This window comes from Cyprinus carpio, chromosome B1, assembly GCF_018340385.1.
Source record: "Cyprinus carpio isolate SPL01 chromosome B1, ASM1834038v1, whole genome shotgun sequence".
NCBI classification, from domain to species: Eukaryota; Metazoa; Chordata; class Actinopteri; order Cypriniformes; family Cyprinidae; genus Cyprinus; species Cyprinus carpio.
In genome coordinates, this window is record NC_056597.1 from 35,026,552 (window position 1) to 35,042,842 (window position 16,291).

Consider the following 16,291-nt stretch of genomic DNA (forward strand, 5'->3'; position numbering starts at 1 on the left):
CACAATGAAACACCTGAAGCAAGATGACTGATTCGAATCTTTTGCACACCTTCATTCATTATAAGGAGACGTGAAATGCTTGGTGTTTCCTCCCTGTTTCATAGCAACATAGTAACACTGTCATGCATGGACAATGATTTTCAGAATGAAGACAGCTGCTATTTCTGAGTATTACTTTTGTGTTGAAACTGGGATCAACAAGATATGTGAATCATTTAAAAGTGGCTGTTATAGTTGATGCTGACCACTAGATGTCTCTGGTAGGGTCTGTCTTTGAGGCTTTGAAGCTTTGAAGCTTTTTGGTACAATTAGGAAAAAGGCTTCACCTGCCCATCTCTGTAGTCTAATGTTAAGCTAGGGTTCTGACCTATTATAAATATGAGGAAAAAGATACATATGGTCTGCTCAACATGAGAGGATTGTTGTACAACATCTGACCAACAACTAACCATACATAAAAAATAAAAAAAAAAATAAAAAAATAAAATAAAAAATTTAAAAAAAAAAAAAAAAAAAAAAAAAAATAGATTTTACTTTTTCAGCTCAAATCACAAACCAAACCTGCGTATTTCAGACTGGTCCAGTAAATGCACAAGCACATTGTAGGGTAAACAAATAGAAAAATACTGAAAGGAGCATGTGTTCTTGTGTATGCATGCGTGTTCAGGAACCAGGATTTTACCATTCTATATAAATTTGTCTCCAACCCACCATGGTGCAGTGGCTTTTTCAATCACATACGCACTAACCATAGCAGTCTCTTTCCTGGCTTGGCGCTGTCTCTCAGCACAGATCTCTGCCTCTATAGCTTGTCTTATAGCAAGCTTACAGTCCCTCTGATCTGATTATCCGGGACAGATATGCCAGTTCTACATCCTGAAAACACACAAAGGAATGCACAGTTAGTGGTGCTTTCATGTGGAGATGCATGTATACATAGCTTGTGTGTTAATTGCCTGGCACTCTTTGGCAATGGCTTAAAATAGTAGGGTTTTGCCGCATCCAGGTGGACCATAGAACAGAACCCCTCGAAATTTTAGATATTTATCAGGAAACTCCACGGGATACTTAACAGAGAGAGAGACAAAGTGAGTTAGAGAGAGAGTGAATGGCCATTTCATACCTGTTTGTATTTGTGTGTGTATGTTTGTGGTTTTACCTGGACAAGCTCCTTTAAATCTCGCTTCACCTCATTGAGTCCTCCAATGTCCTAATGTTTACCTGTAGAACCTCCACCATCGTCTCCCTCAGAGCAGATGGGTTACTCTGACTTAGAGCCCACTGAAGAGACAGAAACCAATAGATATAATTCCCAAAGGAAATAATATTCACAAAAGAGATCTCTTTAATACTTCAGTGGTTTCTCTTAGACAGGAATAAAATTGAAATAGGAAACAAATGAGCAGTACTGTTTCTCAGATTTTTATATAGAAAAAAAGACCCCAGAAATCTTGAGGGACATTTCTCCTTGAGAGTTCACATGTGCAATGTTTACGTGCAGGTGTAATGAAGCTACAGCAGGTTTTCTCATAGTTGCACTACAGCTTTCATCTGTCAGTCCAAGTATACATAATACATCCCAGTGCATAATCTAATATTACACTGTAAAACCCGACAAGTAACTTAACTCAAACAGTTTGAGTAAACAGATATCCTTAAAAACCTGACTCCAAAAGCATAAAAAAACATAAAAATAAAAAATAAAAACAAAAAAAATTTAAGTTTTGTTGAAGCCAGTAGTCTCATAGGCAGCACTCCAACAGCATTAAATAAGATTAAAAAAAAAAAAAAAAAAAAAGGTTTATTGTTTGATTTTGTAGGAGAAACATCTGAGAAAAAAAGTTGATACTCAGATCTGTCTGGATTTCTCTGAAATCTTTGAAAGAGACATCTGAGTAATAGATTTGCCCTCTGGGATGGAAAAGATTTTAAAATTGAAGCATAATCTGTGTGTGTGCACTGTTGAAGCTGACCTTGAAGTAGAGGTCTCTCTGGGTCCTAAAATCTGTACCCGACCCAAATCACTTATTACCCTGACCCATACATGCATACATTATTTTTTTTTTTATAGATAAACCCAACCTGAGACAGACCCCATAAAATTAGACCGGAGTCTGACGCGACCCGACGGCTTTTATTTCCTAACCCAACTGGACCCAAACGTAAACAGCATTGATGTGTGCACAGCCTGCAGCCCTGCAGGAAGAATCCTGGTGTCCTGCAGACTGATTTGGCCATGCTCCGCCATTTATTTATTTACTTATTTATTATTACTTTATATTATTGGCCACCTGATGAATACAAGTTATTTCTGAGTTCAGCTTTCAATTGTGACCAGTGGATTGCAAAAATAAATGTGATTAAAAAAAAAAAAAGGCCTAATAATTCATGGATTTGCATGTGTTGTCTGCTTCGCTACTTACCTTATCTCCGGCGAAGGCCTTCTGCACACAAAAAAGAAAAGGCCTGCATGAACACGCAGAGTAATGTTCCTAATGTATTTGCAGATACATCTTCCTGATGTATTATATCTATGAGATAGATTTCTGTGTGCGAGGTTACAAACGTTTGTTCCTTTTCTACATGCGTTTCTCAAAAATGAACTTAGCATGAACATGCAAGTATGTATTTGGGAAACTTTAAAAGAATTTGAGTTTTATCGGGTCCATTTGGAAAAAGCATAATTATTTTAAATTACTTGGTCCACTACTAATAAACCCGTCAAAGTTTTGGACCCGATCCCGCTTGGACCTCGGGTCGGACCTCAAGTTTTCTGATCAAAGTGGATCCGTGAAGACTTCTACCTTGAAGTCATCCATGGTGACGGCTATTGAGTTGAGAAGGTCTGCATCGATGCTGTCATCCTCCAGATAAATTTGGGTCGTCTTTTTGCGGATGTCCTGCTGCGCTGCCTCTGAACACAGAGCAGCCAAATCCCACATGCCCATGTGTTTCAGTGGAGATCTACCATAAACAGAAACATCCAGTTATAAAATATCTGACATGACTTAGACCCTCCATCACTCTCATCATTCCCACTTGTTCCAGGTCCACATTGTCCAATTGTTTCATTTGTGAATATGTCAAATTTCTAGAGGTCAGTGTAAAAATGTCAATAAGCTTCTTAGTTGCATTCTGAAGTAGAGATTTTGGTGTTTACAGGCATCTGTTATTGCAGGGCAAACAACAATCACAGCAGTTTCAGACTGGCTTTCAAGTGTGCATATGTCCCATTTATGAGAAAGAAGAAAGCTCCTGTCTCATTAGCAACAGCACAAGCCACCAGCATCTTGCCCGCACCGGGAGGACCGGACAGCAGAATTCCTCTCGGAGGCTGAGGAACGACAGTGAGTGGGTGTGTGAGTAATTTTTATTTATAAATGAATGTAAAAAATGCACGTCTAGACAAGTTAAAAAATGGAGAAACATATTGTTAGATGTGTGTAGTGATCCTTGCCTTCACTCCGATGGCTTTGAACAGGCCGGGGTGCCTGAGAGGCATGTCCACCATCTCTTTAATCTGAGCCAGCTGTTTAAGACAACCAGGACCGGGAAAATATCACCTGCACAAAGCATAATCTTAAAACAAACTAAATTGTGAATTTGTATTTGTTGTCTGTTGCAGTGTTGGAAATCTTAAACAAAACTAAATCTATTAAAAATATTTTCTATTAATTTAGGTAAAGCAATCAAATTATTACATGAAAAATCTAAACTTGAGAAAAAAAATTAATGTTGCCTTGGGAACTAACTGAAAAAAAAAATATAGCTGCAGTTGAAGTACTAAAATCACTAAAAGTAAAACTAATAAAATGCCATAAGACAACAAAATGACTAAAACTAATCAAAAATGTTAATTATAAATGTTAATAAATGCTAGAATACTATACAAATAAAAGTAAAATAACACTTTGTTGCAGTGCTAGATTGTATTTTACTGGCATATTATTTGCACAAGATAATTGGCCCTGATTAAAACTGTGCCTGCTTTTTGACTGATAAAGCTTTTTGGTAAAAAGTGTGCAGAATAATAACAGGTCGCAAAATTGGTATTGTTTTCTTTACTTTTTTTGTGTGTGTAGAATTTCCAGGTGTGGGTGCCCTGCTGAAATAGTTTTTAAAGATTTACAAAATTACCAAAAACGTTACATCCCGATGTATCTAAACTTCAGTGAAGACCTAACAAAAACCACTCTCAACACTACACCTTACCTAAATGCAAAACCAGACTCCTATATACTTAAATTCAGCATACTGAATGAACATGTGTACCTTTGTGAACAGGTCGATAAGCCTCCAGGAAGTACGGCTTTAGAAAAACCTCAAACAGGTTGCCCATTTGCCCCTCGATAGTGTCATCAATGTCATCAATTGGTGGCTTCCTCCACGATGACTCGATTCGGTTGAATCTTCTGCTTCAGAATAGCAGTGGAGAAGACCTATGACTTTGGACTATTCAACACACACACATTATATCAATGCACAATCCAATTTCCCACAACATTAATAATAAACAGTGAAGTACATGCACGGTTCTTCATAAAAGCCAAGTCAGCTTTTGTTTGGCTGCATCTTTCTTCAGAATATATTTATATACACTCCAGAGAGATTGAAAATCACTGCATATAAATTTTATAATAGCCTGCATAGGAATTTTACACTAAAACAGCATCAAGACTACATAAAATGTAATGTACAGAAATAATCTTTTTTTTAATTATTTTTTTTAGCTTACAGTTACCTTCTAATGAACTTAAGAGGTCATGTACATTCAAATTGGTCCATGCCAAGGTTTAAACCCCATTATATAAACATAACTGAGTTTTAATGAGGAGAATGAACCATGAAAACAGTTCTTGGTGGCACTATAGTGTGAAAACAAACCCACACACATGCACTGCTGTCTGGTCTCCTGTTTCTTCATGTGACACTGCTCTGTTGTTAGAGCAAAGTTATGTCTACAGCTAAGATCAAACACAAACACGTACACATTACTTTTCATGTTATGATAAATATTATGAATTTTATGAAAAAGAGACAAACACTAACTCTATAATGAACTACAACTAAAATTTTAAACAACTAATTTTAAACAACAAGGGCTGGGGGTACTCCAGGACAGGTTTGAGAACCACTGATCTAAACAAACACACACACCCAAACCCAAAGGTTAGCAGTTAAACTCACTCTGAGGCTCCAGCGACGGCCATTGCAGATCAGGCTAGAGGTGTTTAACTGAGGAAAAGAGCCTGTTCTGGGACAGAGATGATCAGAAATCAGCCTATCTTTATCCTAGAGGTCAAAGTTTGTAGTCCAGGTCTAGTCTGTAGTCCTCAGTTTATTGCAGTGCTGTACAAAGTGTGATGCTATCCCTGACCGCAGGCTCCATGCCTAAAAAATGTGTTTGTGTGGCAGCCTGCGCTACTCTCTGGATGTCTGAAACCCATCTCTTCACATATAAATAAAATTCTGAAACAACAACCCAAGTTGCATGCATATGTACGCAGACAGTTAGTATTTAGGAATCTTTTTCAGTTTTCAATTGTTTTCAAATGCATTTGCCCTGTTTCCTGCCCGGGCATTGCATTTCCCACCCAGCTCATTCCATACGTTCACAAACAGTCTAAAGATTCATAAATATTCATTGATGCAGTCATCTGGAATGTCCTTTTTAATGTGAGTAATTAAAAAGCTTTACAAAACAACAGATAAATAGAAATGACAAAAAGACATACAGAAACAATTGCTGTTCATTTCAATCAGAGTATGAACTAGAAAGAGCACAAATGAAAAAACACATGGACATTCAATAACATACACAATGACTGGACAATGCATTATTCTTCTCAAACCCTTTTCAAGTCACTCCCAGCATCTACATTCATCAAGATGGATGCTAGACTAATGTAACTCATGTAAACCTTTACCCTGATGGCATTTATAATTGGATGCAAAACCGAACATTTCAGTCTCCATGTCACCCTCTGCTGGCAAACCCTTGAACATTATATCTCTTACAACAGTTGTAGCTTCTTGTTTTTAACTAGTTCTATCTTTTGCTTTGTGCTACTTGTTTTCTTGCAGTCTGTTAATATATTTATTACAAAGACTTGCTGAGAACAAACAGAAAACTCCTTTTTAGGGGTTCATTGATATTCCACTTCATTAATAAGTCAAAGTAAAAAGGGGTTCATCATAAAAGGCATAAACAGAGAAACTGCAAGCATTATCAACATTCCAGTGAGCTCCAGCTTTTACATTAGATTTAGTTAATGTCATAAAAATTAAGATAATATTTTATAAACAAACATACAAAGAAATAAATAAATCAAGACAGTTTGAAGAATTCTAGGTGCTACAATCGTCAGGCAAAACAAAGGTGTCTATAATCTGAAATCAGACTGACCTAATAGTTTCTTCACAATGTAAACGAACCTGCCTTTAATGACAGAATCAGTAACAGTCCCATTTACAAGTGTGATGGGTCCATCTGTATATGCGATCAGTTTAACGATGCAAAAGACACTGGAGCTAAAGGGCAGGTTAACAAATATGTTAGCAATTCAATGAGTCCAATTTCCACATCCCTTCTCTCACAAGTCAGTTCTTGTAATTAGTCAAATGTACCCTTACATTATTATTTGATTGTTTTACACAAACTGTTGTCTCAGCTCCCACGATATGCATCTGATGGGCTTACGCATATATATTTTACAAACTGTAAAGTTCAAGAGCTGCATGGCTTCGGGGCTCTCTGTGCATTTGAGGACATTCAGACACATTCTTCAACTGCTGGTGAAGGAATATCGTCATTGCTTCGCAATTTGGACTTCCCCTTAAAAAAACTGATTGATATTTCCAAAAGTTACGCTCAGTTTTCAATGGTGATGTTCCACATGTGGGGCCACAATGTCATGGCTGGCAAATCCGAGATTAAAGGAGTCAAAGTCACTTTAAAGGGAGATCCTCTGTGAGATGCGCCCACTTGATTGTATGCAGAAGATCTGCATTGTATTTTTTTTCTGACATAACGGTGCAAGAGACAAGAAAACTGGAAGGAACATTAAACATTCAAGATCATTTCAATATGTCAGGAAGAAATCATTTAGTCTATCACTGAGGGAAGACAAGGGCTTCAGTCATTGTCAAGATCCAATCAGAAGTTACTTCTTTCAAATTCTAACCAGGTTTTGTTTTTGTTTGTTTTTTTTCCATTGGAGGAAATTTTTTAACAAAAAGGTCTGTGTGCAGTGGAAACCCTCCAGCCTTTGTTTGGTTTCAATAGCAATCTTGAAACCAGTAAAGTCACAAAAAAATTATGTTCCTCCCCCTACTGGACTGAAAAAAAATATCCACTTTATGAAATGAATTCAGGGTCAAACGTCACAATCCAAACAGAGGTATCCATCAGAGCAGCACTAACTGCACAGTCATTTCAAAAAATGGCTGACGCTTCTTAAAAAAAAGAAGATCTTTTTCCTCTTTTCAGTCTTCCCAAACTTACTCCATTCTTCTACTTAGTTCGGTTCATTTTACTCATTATTTTTTCAGGCAAGAGTTCTTTCCAATAGCTGCTGGATTATTGAATAAAAAATATATATACATTTGTGTGTGAGGAAAACAAGAATGGTTTCTGTTCAGGAAGTCCTGAAGAGTCATACTGAATGTCTTCAGGAATATGCGTTTTCTGGGATGAGTAAATATTGTTTGGTATTTGTACATGCAAGTTACTTTGTCATGTACAATAGCTAATATATATGCGTGTGTGTATCAGCAGAAAGCTTCGTCATCTTGGAAATGGGTCCTCTGCAGAACCTTCACGTGTCTTTCATAGATCTTTAGGGCGGGACCAAGTCTGATTGACAGGCCTGTCAGCACATCATTCCTTTGCATCAGAAGGAGGGACTTCCCGTCGATCTCCTGTCAGGAACAAAGATTCAGTTATACCTTCTATCTATAGCATAGCTTCTGTCTTAAGTCCAGGGAAGTAGCGTATGAACTCTTCAAGGATCATGTTCAGTTCAGCGCACCTGTGTCCTGAAAGCGAGCGCCTGCTCTGGAAATCCAGCCGCGGTGAAGTAGCTGGCCACGTCTGCTACAGTCCAGTCCACCGGGCTCATGCCACCCGTCTCCAACTTCACAAAACCACCTCTGAGACCGCACCGAAAACATGAATTCATATTTATTCATATAAAAAAATTCAAAGGTACGCTGGAGACACCAAAGAACATTTAATATCATGACTCAAAGACAACCCTCAATCTTTAGTTTTCATTTCTTTCATTATGACTCACTTCTGGCGATTCCTGTTAGAAAGTCAGTAGGTGTTTTACAGAGACTTTTTTTCCACAAACAAAGCCTTTTCTCTCTGCGCTACCCTGTCTCTCTATCTCAGTCTGCTGTGTTGTTTGTGTGGTACTCACATTCCTTCATTCATCCCTCGCTCTTCAGCCGATACTCATAAAACACACACAGCCATAAAAAACAAACACACTCCCACTTCCAGCTTACAGCCTGAACCTGATAGGCAGACAACACACACAGCTATATAAAACACACACACACACACACACACACACACACACAAAACACAACTACAATACAATAACACAGAATGACACAACACTACCTTTCAAACTTTTTGGGTCGGTAAGGTCTGTTTTAAAGTCTCTTAATAAAAAAACAGTATAACCAGTAATATTGTTACATATAATTTTTGTTTGTTTGTTTTAATATTCTTTACAATGTCATTTATTCCTGTGATCAAAGCTGTGTCACATGGTCCTTCAGAAATCATTCTTGGCTTTGATGTAAGCAAGCAATTCACGTACACTACAGGTCAAAAGGTTGAAATAATTACTTTGGAAGAGGTCTCTTTTGCTCACCAAGGCTGTATTTATTTGGTCAAAAATACAGTAAAGGCGGTAATATAGTTACAGTTTAAACTAGCTGTAATTTCTGTGATCATAGCTGAATTTTCAGCATCGTAATTACAGTCTTCAGTGTCACATGATCCTTCAGAAATCATTCTAATATGCTGATTTGCTTATTAAAAGTGCCTCCTGCTGCCAGAGAATGAATTTGCCTATTTTAATAAGACTGTCTGCTGTTTTTGTTTTATATATATATATATATATATATATATATATTCTCTTCTCCCACTGGGGGAAGTGCCACCATACAAAGACGACTATGGGAAACACTGCATGTATATATAAAAACAACTGCATACAAAATAACTATGGCCACGTACACATTTCAATGTTCAGGAGTGAAAACCACATTTAAATGCTAGAGTGAGTCCTGTAAATCATGTTCCATGTGTGTACAGAACAGCAGTCACTTCCAAATTTGTAACCATAGCAACATTTTGGCATCTTGCGGGAATGAAGAAGAAATTAGCCATTTGGTATCTGCCATTATTTGGCGAAACTAAAGACTCTTTTTGTCTGTCAATTTTAACTAAACTACCTCTGATAAATGTGCTGCGTTCTGTTTATGCTCGAGAGACTGCTTTAGAGAGCGCTGTCTTAAGTGTTGCCATGTGCTCATATTTACAAGTGCGTTTTGGCATGTTGTTTGGTCTTAGTTCAAAATGAAAGGCACTTCATGAAGTTAATAAATTGGTCTGTTGTGGATATGAGATGTATGATTTTTTGTGTGTGTGTGTGTTACAAAACAAAGCATTTGGATGTTTTAGTGTTTTTGTGCTTGTCCTTGTGTGTGTGTGTGTGTTTCTATGATCTGGCAACAAAAAAAGGTTAAGACTTCTTTCACTGTTATTTTCTTGCATCTCACATACGGACTAAGACACATTTCTGATGCACATTCAAATATGTCATTAACAACTAGTTGTTCAGATCCGTACACACTGCATAGAATTTCTGTAAATGTGGTTGTCACTTTTAGTGAATGATGTGTGAACAGAACGAGATTAAGGAGTAAAAGGTGAACTGACAACCGACTTTAGCTGCATTATGTACGTGGACTATATGAATAACAACAGAATAGTGCGCAACATAAAACACCTCAAATATATATATATAAACACCGGAATAACATAAAACTATATAAAAATCACAGAATGACATTAAACTGATATTAATACAAACAACAGAATAACACAGCAATATACATAAACACACAAACATGCAAAGCAATAGACACAGAGTTAAAACATTAACTGTCATGGAGATGCATACATTAACACATACACAAGACACAGGACGCACTGGAGACGCATTTAGTTGTATACATAAACATTTTGTATCGTTTAGACATTTGTCCAGACAGATCAGGCATTTTGGGAGCCTGAAACTGCTATTTAAAAAAAAGCTGGGTCGCAGGGTGGATTAATCTAAAAAAACGGCATGTATGTACAGTCAATGTGTATATTTAGTGAAATGACATCATCACCCCACGTCTAGACCCTAGTCAGACACCGCTACGTCACGTAACAGCCACAACAACAACAATGGCGGACTACATGCTTGTGTTCATGCTGCAGAAGCCACTGAGCCTATTAGCTTTACTAACTTTACTAGCTTTTCTTGTTGTTGTGTTGGGCTTGCATACAGTGTGCAAGGTTTATGTGCATGCTCCAAGTCTTCTCCGTTTTTAGTGTATCTCTTTGGCAGAATTACAGCGCCACATACTAGTCTGGCATGTATACTACATCGTTTTGAGTCAGTTTCAGTGGTTTCGTGTGTACACAGATATTTCTTAAGACGACGCCGTGTTTACGGAAGAACGAGGAAAAGAAAGATTGAATAGGGAAAGCTCTGGCTTCGTGTGGATGAGAACTGAGAGACACCAGTACATGAAGATATGAACACACTTAATCAGAAAGTAACCAAAATTTGTTTCGAATGACTTACAGTTTCTTATAGGTATTGATGATGGAGCCTTTACGGTGTCTGACATCACAATCACCTGATCCTAAAGTAGAAAGAGGGAGAAAGATAAAACGAGATGCACTCAGTAAGACTGCATTAAAGGCTAGGGGAAATGACAGAAAGAACTAAATATATTCAGGAAAAAGATATATTCAAAAAAAATCCCATTACATTTCCAAAATAGATATTCTAAAACACTCCCATTACCCCTTTGTTTTCCATTGAACTCATTCATTAAGTCAATAATTGATATGTCAGGCCACTCAGACAAACTGAGAGCAATGTTGTGATAGATCCACACTTCAGGAAGTCAACCTAGAATGGCCTACAGACCTCAGACCTCAGATATTAAAACCTTCAGTAAACTTTGCACATTACCTCAATGCCGGGATGTAGCTGATCAGGAGCATCTGCGTTTTTCCCAGCACCAGCATCCTCAGGCTCCACAGACATTGTCTGCTCTGAAAGTGTGTGTGTGTGAGAGAGAGAGATTTTAATGCCATCATTTCTTCATCAAGACTTCAAACATAGGCATTTGTCACACATCTGCAGGGATCCCATGTCTGTATTCACACAGATTCCTTCAGCACAAATCTCACATCACACACACTTAAGCACTCAACTCCAGCACGTGTAATAGCATTTTTGTTACATACATTTGAGAAGACTATTTTAATTGTGGCGCAAAATTTGTGGGATATTTTTTTCATTAAAAAAGCCGAAACAGAACTTAAAATGATGATGCTGCACCTGTGGCTCACATCTACCTCCTGCTTTCAAAAATACCTTCCACATGCACTTCCCAAGCATCTCGCACAGACACGATTCGCCATCTTCAGCTGTAACGCCATCTGGGCAAAGCCATGTTCTAAATGCTTTGGCATTGTTCAGACTGATTTTTACAAATTTGATTAAAATTGGATTTTTGGAAATACATTTCAGTCTGAAACTCTAGGTATCATGTGGAGTTATTACAGTGACAACAGATGTAGATACAGCAGATATTGGCTGTCCAAACGAACAGATGTTTTCATCACATAGCCTGGGTATGAAAAACAAAGTTGATTTATGTGCAGTGTGAACAAACACCCCTCAAAAAGCACTCATAGTAATAGTTTCATCCTCCATAGCTTTAAAATATTTAATGACTTGCTCACAGGTATGTCTGCCAATATTAGAGTTCTACTCCATAATCCAGAAGGACTTCCCCCTCTGGATAAAGTATTTTCTGAATTTATTAAAAGCCAGTCCATGAGCAAAAAAATCTTCTAAAAATATTATCTTTGATAAGGGCTGTATTACGTCAACATTTCAATCTGAGCAGGGCTGTGCGTCAATAAATTCCACTTCCTGTCCCTCAGATTTAACTTCCTGTGAGGTGTGGCCTATTTAATTTCAATTCTAGCTCAAATTTAAAGGAAGCCCACACTTAAACACTGAATGAGTGAATATTAGCAAAAGTGCAACGAGCGTATTAAAGCATAGATTTGTGCGTAACATTAAAAATCACTATTGTCAGATATTCTTGTATTGTTCAAGTTTCATTTAATGACGATCTGTTTTAACTGAGTAAAACAAAAGAAGATGCTGAGATTTCACAATTTATTCCCACTATATTCTTACATTGCTGAAAAAAACGTCATTACAATATTATGTATGGAAATTAATGCATTATGTTACTGTTGTGTTACTTTTCATCACCTGGGCTGGGCCTGCTTATTTATTTTTAATAACAGAAACCCAAAAATTATATTTTTGGCGACTGTAAAGGCCCTTTCACACCAAGAGTGAAATTAATAAGCCTCAGGCTGAAGAAAATGCCTCTGCCACTGCACTTACTCCCAATTCCTCTCAACACAGGGACAGGAAAAGAGTCCGTGAATCAATAGGAAAATATATGCATTGAATGAAAAAAGTAACTCAGATATTTTCTTGTTAATTTAAAAGTAATGTGTTACTTTACTAGCTACTTGAAAAAAGTAATTACGTAACTCGTGTTACCCCAACACTGAAAACAAGAAACTGAATAATTGACCATGGGACAAAAAATGAAATGTAATATCTATTCTCCATCATATTCTAAACAGTTTATCTTACTTGAGCATGTTTAGATTGCTTTACTGGAAAACCAGACAAAAACACTTAAGAAAATGTTTCAGAGTGCAAGTACCTTCACTTCCACCCACGTCTACTTCCTGCTGTAAGGAGCACTGGTTTGACGTCGTCTCCAGCGATGAAGATGACTGGGATTTCCCCTCAGAGGTCAGTGGTGAGTCAGTGCCATTATCATTCTCCGTGTCAGGTGAGGTCAGGTCAGTGCAAGCCTTGACGCCTGCGGGACCTCCATCAGTGATGGTGCTGGGAACATCCTCTGCCGAGCCATTTTCCTCACTCTCCACCTCCATCCTTTCTTCTTCCTTCACCTCCTCCTGCAAGCGGGAATAGAGACACCGTTTCAGATAGCTCTGCTGGACTTTAACCAACAGTAGTCATGATAGAGCATCACTGAACCCGTTACTTTACAGATCTCAGTGATTGGAATGGATTTAATCGTGACTGTACCTTACATCACATTAGCTGCAAATGTACGGGGAAGAAAAAAAAAAACTACTAACTCTCGACGCCCGCACTGTTTGAAAAGACCAAATTTTTGTGCGTGACCTCCGTCGAATTGCGGTTTTTTTCTTCTAAGAACACAAACTGCCCAAACATCCGCCGCAGATTCTCGTGCCAGTGATTTCGATTAGATTAGAACAGCGATTTGAACTCATCTCAGTGGGTTCATAATCAATCCGGCCACAGTCTGTAAGTGAGCGGGACAGTGCTTGAGAAATCTGATCAGCGCAGAGACGATAACAGCGCAAAGAAAAAAAAAAAAAAAAAAAAGGAGGAAACACGATGAACGCGCATCGCTCAAACTGACTGGATGAGCCGCACGGAACGGAACTAAGAGGCTTATAGTGTGCGCTCCGCTTTGGCTCGTCATGCAGCGAATTTCCGCCATCGCAACTGCTTTTACCTCGTATGACCGAAGTATTGCACAGAGCGACGGCTCGCCCGAGAAAACAGACGCGAGCCTCGGGTCCCTCCCTCCCTTTTACATTTTTCGTCTAACTTAACAGACACCGCCTAGTGAAAAATATCCAGCACAACTTATAACGCAACAATAATCGTCGGCCCTGCCTGTGAAATCCTAAGAGCGATGTCGCGCAGTTCACGCAGACATCAATGTTTTTCAGCACACGGTGCGCGTCTGAATCTCGACGAGCGCGCTTTTGTGTAGCGGAGCAAGAGAAGCGACGGTGTCTCGCACGCACGCGGGCGCTGCCGAGCCCGCACCTTTTGTGCCGAGACGCTGAAGTGAAACAGGGCACGCAGACAGTTGCGTGTCTAGCGGAACACACGATCGAGGTGTCGCTTCTCCCACCGTTTGCACACAACACGACCTCAGAACAAGCACAAAAACACGCTGTTTGCCGCAGACACGCACAGTTTAGGTGTTCTGGCGCACAGTTGCACGCGAGAAAAAGAGCGGAAATCGGATGGTGCGGGACTGTTTTTTGTCCTGCGCTTTTTTCTTTCGCTTTTCTCAAAGCACGATCATTTATTTATACGGAGACGGGGTGCAGCGCTGCGCGCTGCGCAGGACGTGTTGGAAATATTAAGTTACCTTTTTCGCGAGATGTCTGTCCTGCAGTGCGCTCTTCAAGAGACGCGCGGACGGTTTGGCCGCCCCCATCCCCCGCGCGGCAGGAGTGATGTGGCCGAGGCGAGTCCTGCGGAGACGACCCCTCTCGATCTCGCGCTCCAGCACCACTTTGACGCGGTTACGGGTCAGCTTCTCCCCGGGCATCCCTCGCTGCGTGCTGAGGTAGCCGAGGATCTCTTTGAGCCCCGGCGGCGCCTGGCCCCGTGTTGCGGCGGAGCCCCGGTGTCTCTCGGACAGACTTCGGACCGCAGCAACCAGCCGGTCGCCCAGATCAGCGCTGCTCTCATCCGGAGAGTCCGAGCAGCGCGCCCCGGAGCCCTTTGCCCCCACCCTGAGTTTGGGTTTGGGGGACGCGGGGGGCTTGTTTTTTGGAGGCGGACTGCTGACGCTCGAGCAAGTTTTCTCTTCTTTCTCTTCACCTTCATCACCGCTGCCCTCGTGGCCGAGCGTCACGTCTCCTTCAGCCCGTTTGTTTGCACCTGAAGCAGCATCGCGGTGGGCAGAGGCGCCGCTTGCCCCCGCCTCAGCGACTGAGCTCTTGTCTTTCGATGCACTTGCTTTGACGCTCCCGGCGGAGTGGCCCGTTGCGCTACAACTAACAAAACTGTTTCCGCTAAGTAGGGGTAAAATCTGCTCTTCCTTTTCAAGAGCGGAGGGCGAGGTTTGAGGCAGCGGGTCAGGACACGGGCTCACCCCGCGTGCATCTGGCTCCTTGTCCTCGCACTCCTCTTGGTCCGTGAGGCTGAGCGCGCTGTCGCCGTTGTTATTGTAAGTGGCGCGTTTGCTGTGTTCACCGAGCGACTCGCCGCTGCCGCTGCCGGTGGTTTGCTCCGTTCTCTTTCTGCATTTCCTTTGCACTTTAGCAGCGTTCCTGTAGGAGATGGACCCCTTGTAGCTAACTTTCAGCACAGTTTGCTCTTGGATCAGTTTTTCTAGTTCAGCCCTGGTTTTGTCCGGGTCTGAGCCGTGTCTTCTTCGGACCATTCGGCAGATTCTTTCCAGGTCCGGCCGGGCTTTTCTCGAGCGCAGGGAGTCGATGGTTTCCAGGATCCATTCTCGGTATTTTGGCTCCGACATGTCGCAGCACTGGTTCCGTTGGCTTTGGCCGAGCGCCTCTCTCTCATCTCCGAAGTGATCCGCTCCGAGCCCGGCTGGGAATGAAGCGGAAGCCTCGCTCTACGCCTGCGTTTACCCACTATGTGCGCTTAAGGTGGACTACTTAACGAAGAGAACCAACCGCTGCGCTCCGCGCTTATTTAAGGTGGTATTGCGGAGTTGCACGTTTTGCGCACCTCGTCGACGGGCTTTTGTTCACGCTGGCGCTGCAGTCCGTTACATCCAACGCAACAGATTTTTCATATGCAGTCTCGATGCTAAAATAAATAACAGTTTATTACGCATCTGTGTTTAATGTTTGTATGACAGATGGCTCGCTGCAACTCTTTACTTCACTGCCAGCTGTAGATACATCTAAACATATGCTAGTTTACATATAGCGCATGCATATATATATATATATATATATATATATATATATATATATATATATATATATATATATATATATATATATACACGAAAAATATACTACATTATCTACAAGCGGTAAGAATAGAAAATATCAAAACCCTTTCAAAGTGCCTCAATTACAAATCCCACTAGTTGTATTGCCGAAACCTAAAAGATT

The 16,291-nt window shown here is 40.2% G+C and overlaps 2 protein-coding genes across 2 annotated transcripts; both read right to left on the bottom strand.

The window, feature by feature from the left end:
- Positions 1-1,056: 1,056 nt before the first annotated feature.
- On the bottom strand, positions 1,057-3,130 carry LOC122136093 (transitional endoplasmic reticulum ATPase-like). The gene is made up of 2 exons (XM_042717620.1): positions 2,805-3,130; positions 1,057-1,281 (listed from the first exon to the last, which is right to left on the bottom strand). The coding sequence occupies exons 1-2, from the start codon at positions 2,946-2,948 to the stop codon at positions 1,186-1,188; spliced, it is 240 nt and encodes a 79-aa protein (XP_042573554.1). The 5' UTR covers positions 2,949-3,130; the 3' UTR covers positions 1,057-1,185.
- Positions 3,131-7,770: 4,640 nt separating this feature from the next.
- LOC109063834 (atherin-like) lies at positions 7,771-15,830 on the bottom strand. The gene is made up of 7 exons (XM_042716079.1): positions 14,566-15,830; positions 13,066-13,324; positions 11,274-11,356; positions 10,878-10,938; positions 8,493-8,520; positions 8,031-8,151; positions 7,771-7,920 (listed from the first exon to the last, which is right to left on the bottom strand). The coding sequence occupies exons 1-7, from the start codon at positions 15,679-15,681 to the stop codon at positions 7,771-7,773; spliced, it is 1,818 nt and encodes a 605-aa protein (XP_042572013.1). The 5' UTR covers positions 15,682-15,830.
- Between the last annotated feature and the right edge of the window lie 461 nt (positions 15,831-16,291).

What these genes read in the sequence shown, in the direction of transcription:
- LOC109063834 (XM_042716079.1), bottom strand. Translation starts at nt 15,681, where the DNA reads ATGTCGGAGCCAAAATACCGAGAATGGATCCTGGAAACCATCGACTCC. An exon ending in AGACGTGGGTGGAAGTGAAG is followed by an intron (nt 11,357 to 13,065) that starts GTACTTGCACTC and finishes ACACACTTTCAG; the next exon opens with AGCAGACAATGTCTGTGGAG. An exon ending in TGTAAGCTGGAAGTGGGAGT is followed by an intron (nt 8,152 to 8,492) that starts GTGTTTGTTTTT and finishes GTGCGGTCTCAG; the next exon opens with AGGTGGTTTTGTGAAGTTGG.
- LOC122136093 (XM_042717620.1), bottom strand. Translation starts at nt 2,948, where the DNA reads ATGGGCATGTGGGATTTGGCTGCTCTGTGTTCAGAGGCAGCGCAGCAG. An exon ending in TCACCATGGATGACTTCAAG is followed by an intron (nt 1,282 to 2,804) that starts GTAGAAGTCTTC and finishes CTGTCTCTTCAG; the next exon opens with TGGGCTCTAAGTCAGAGTAA.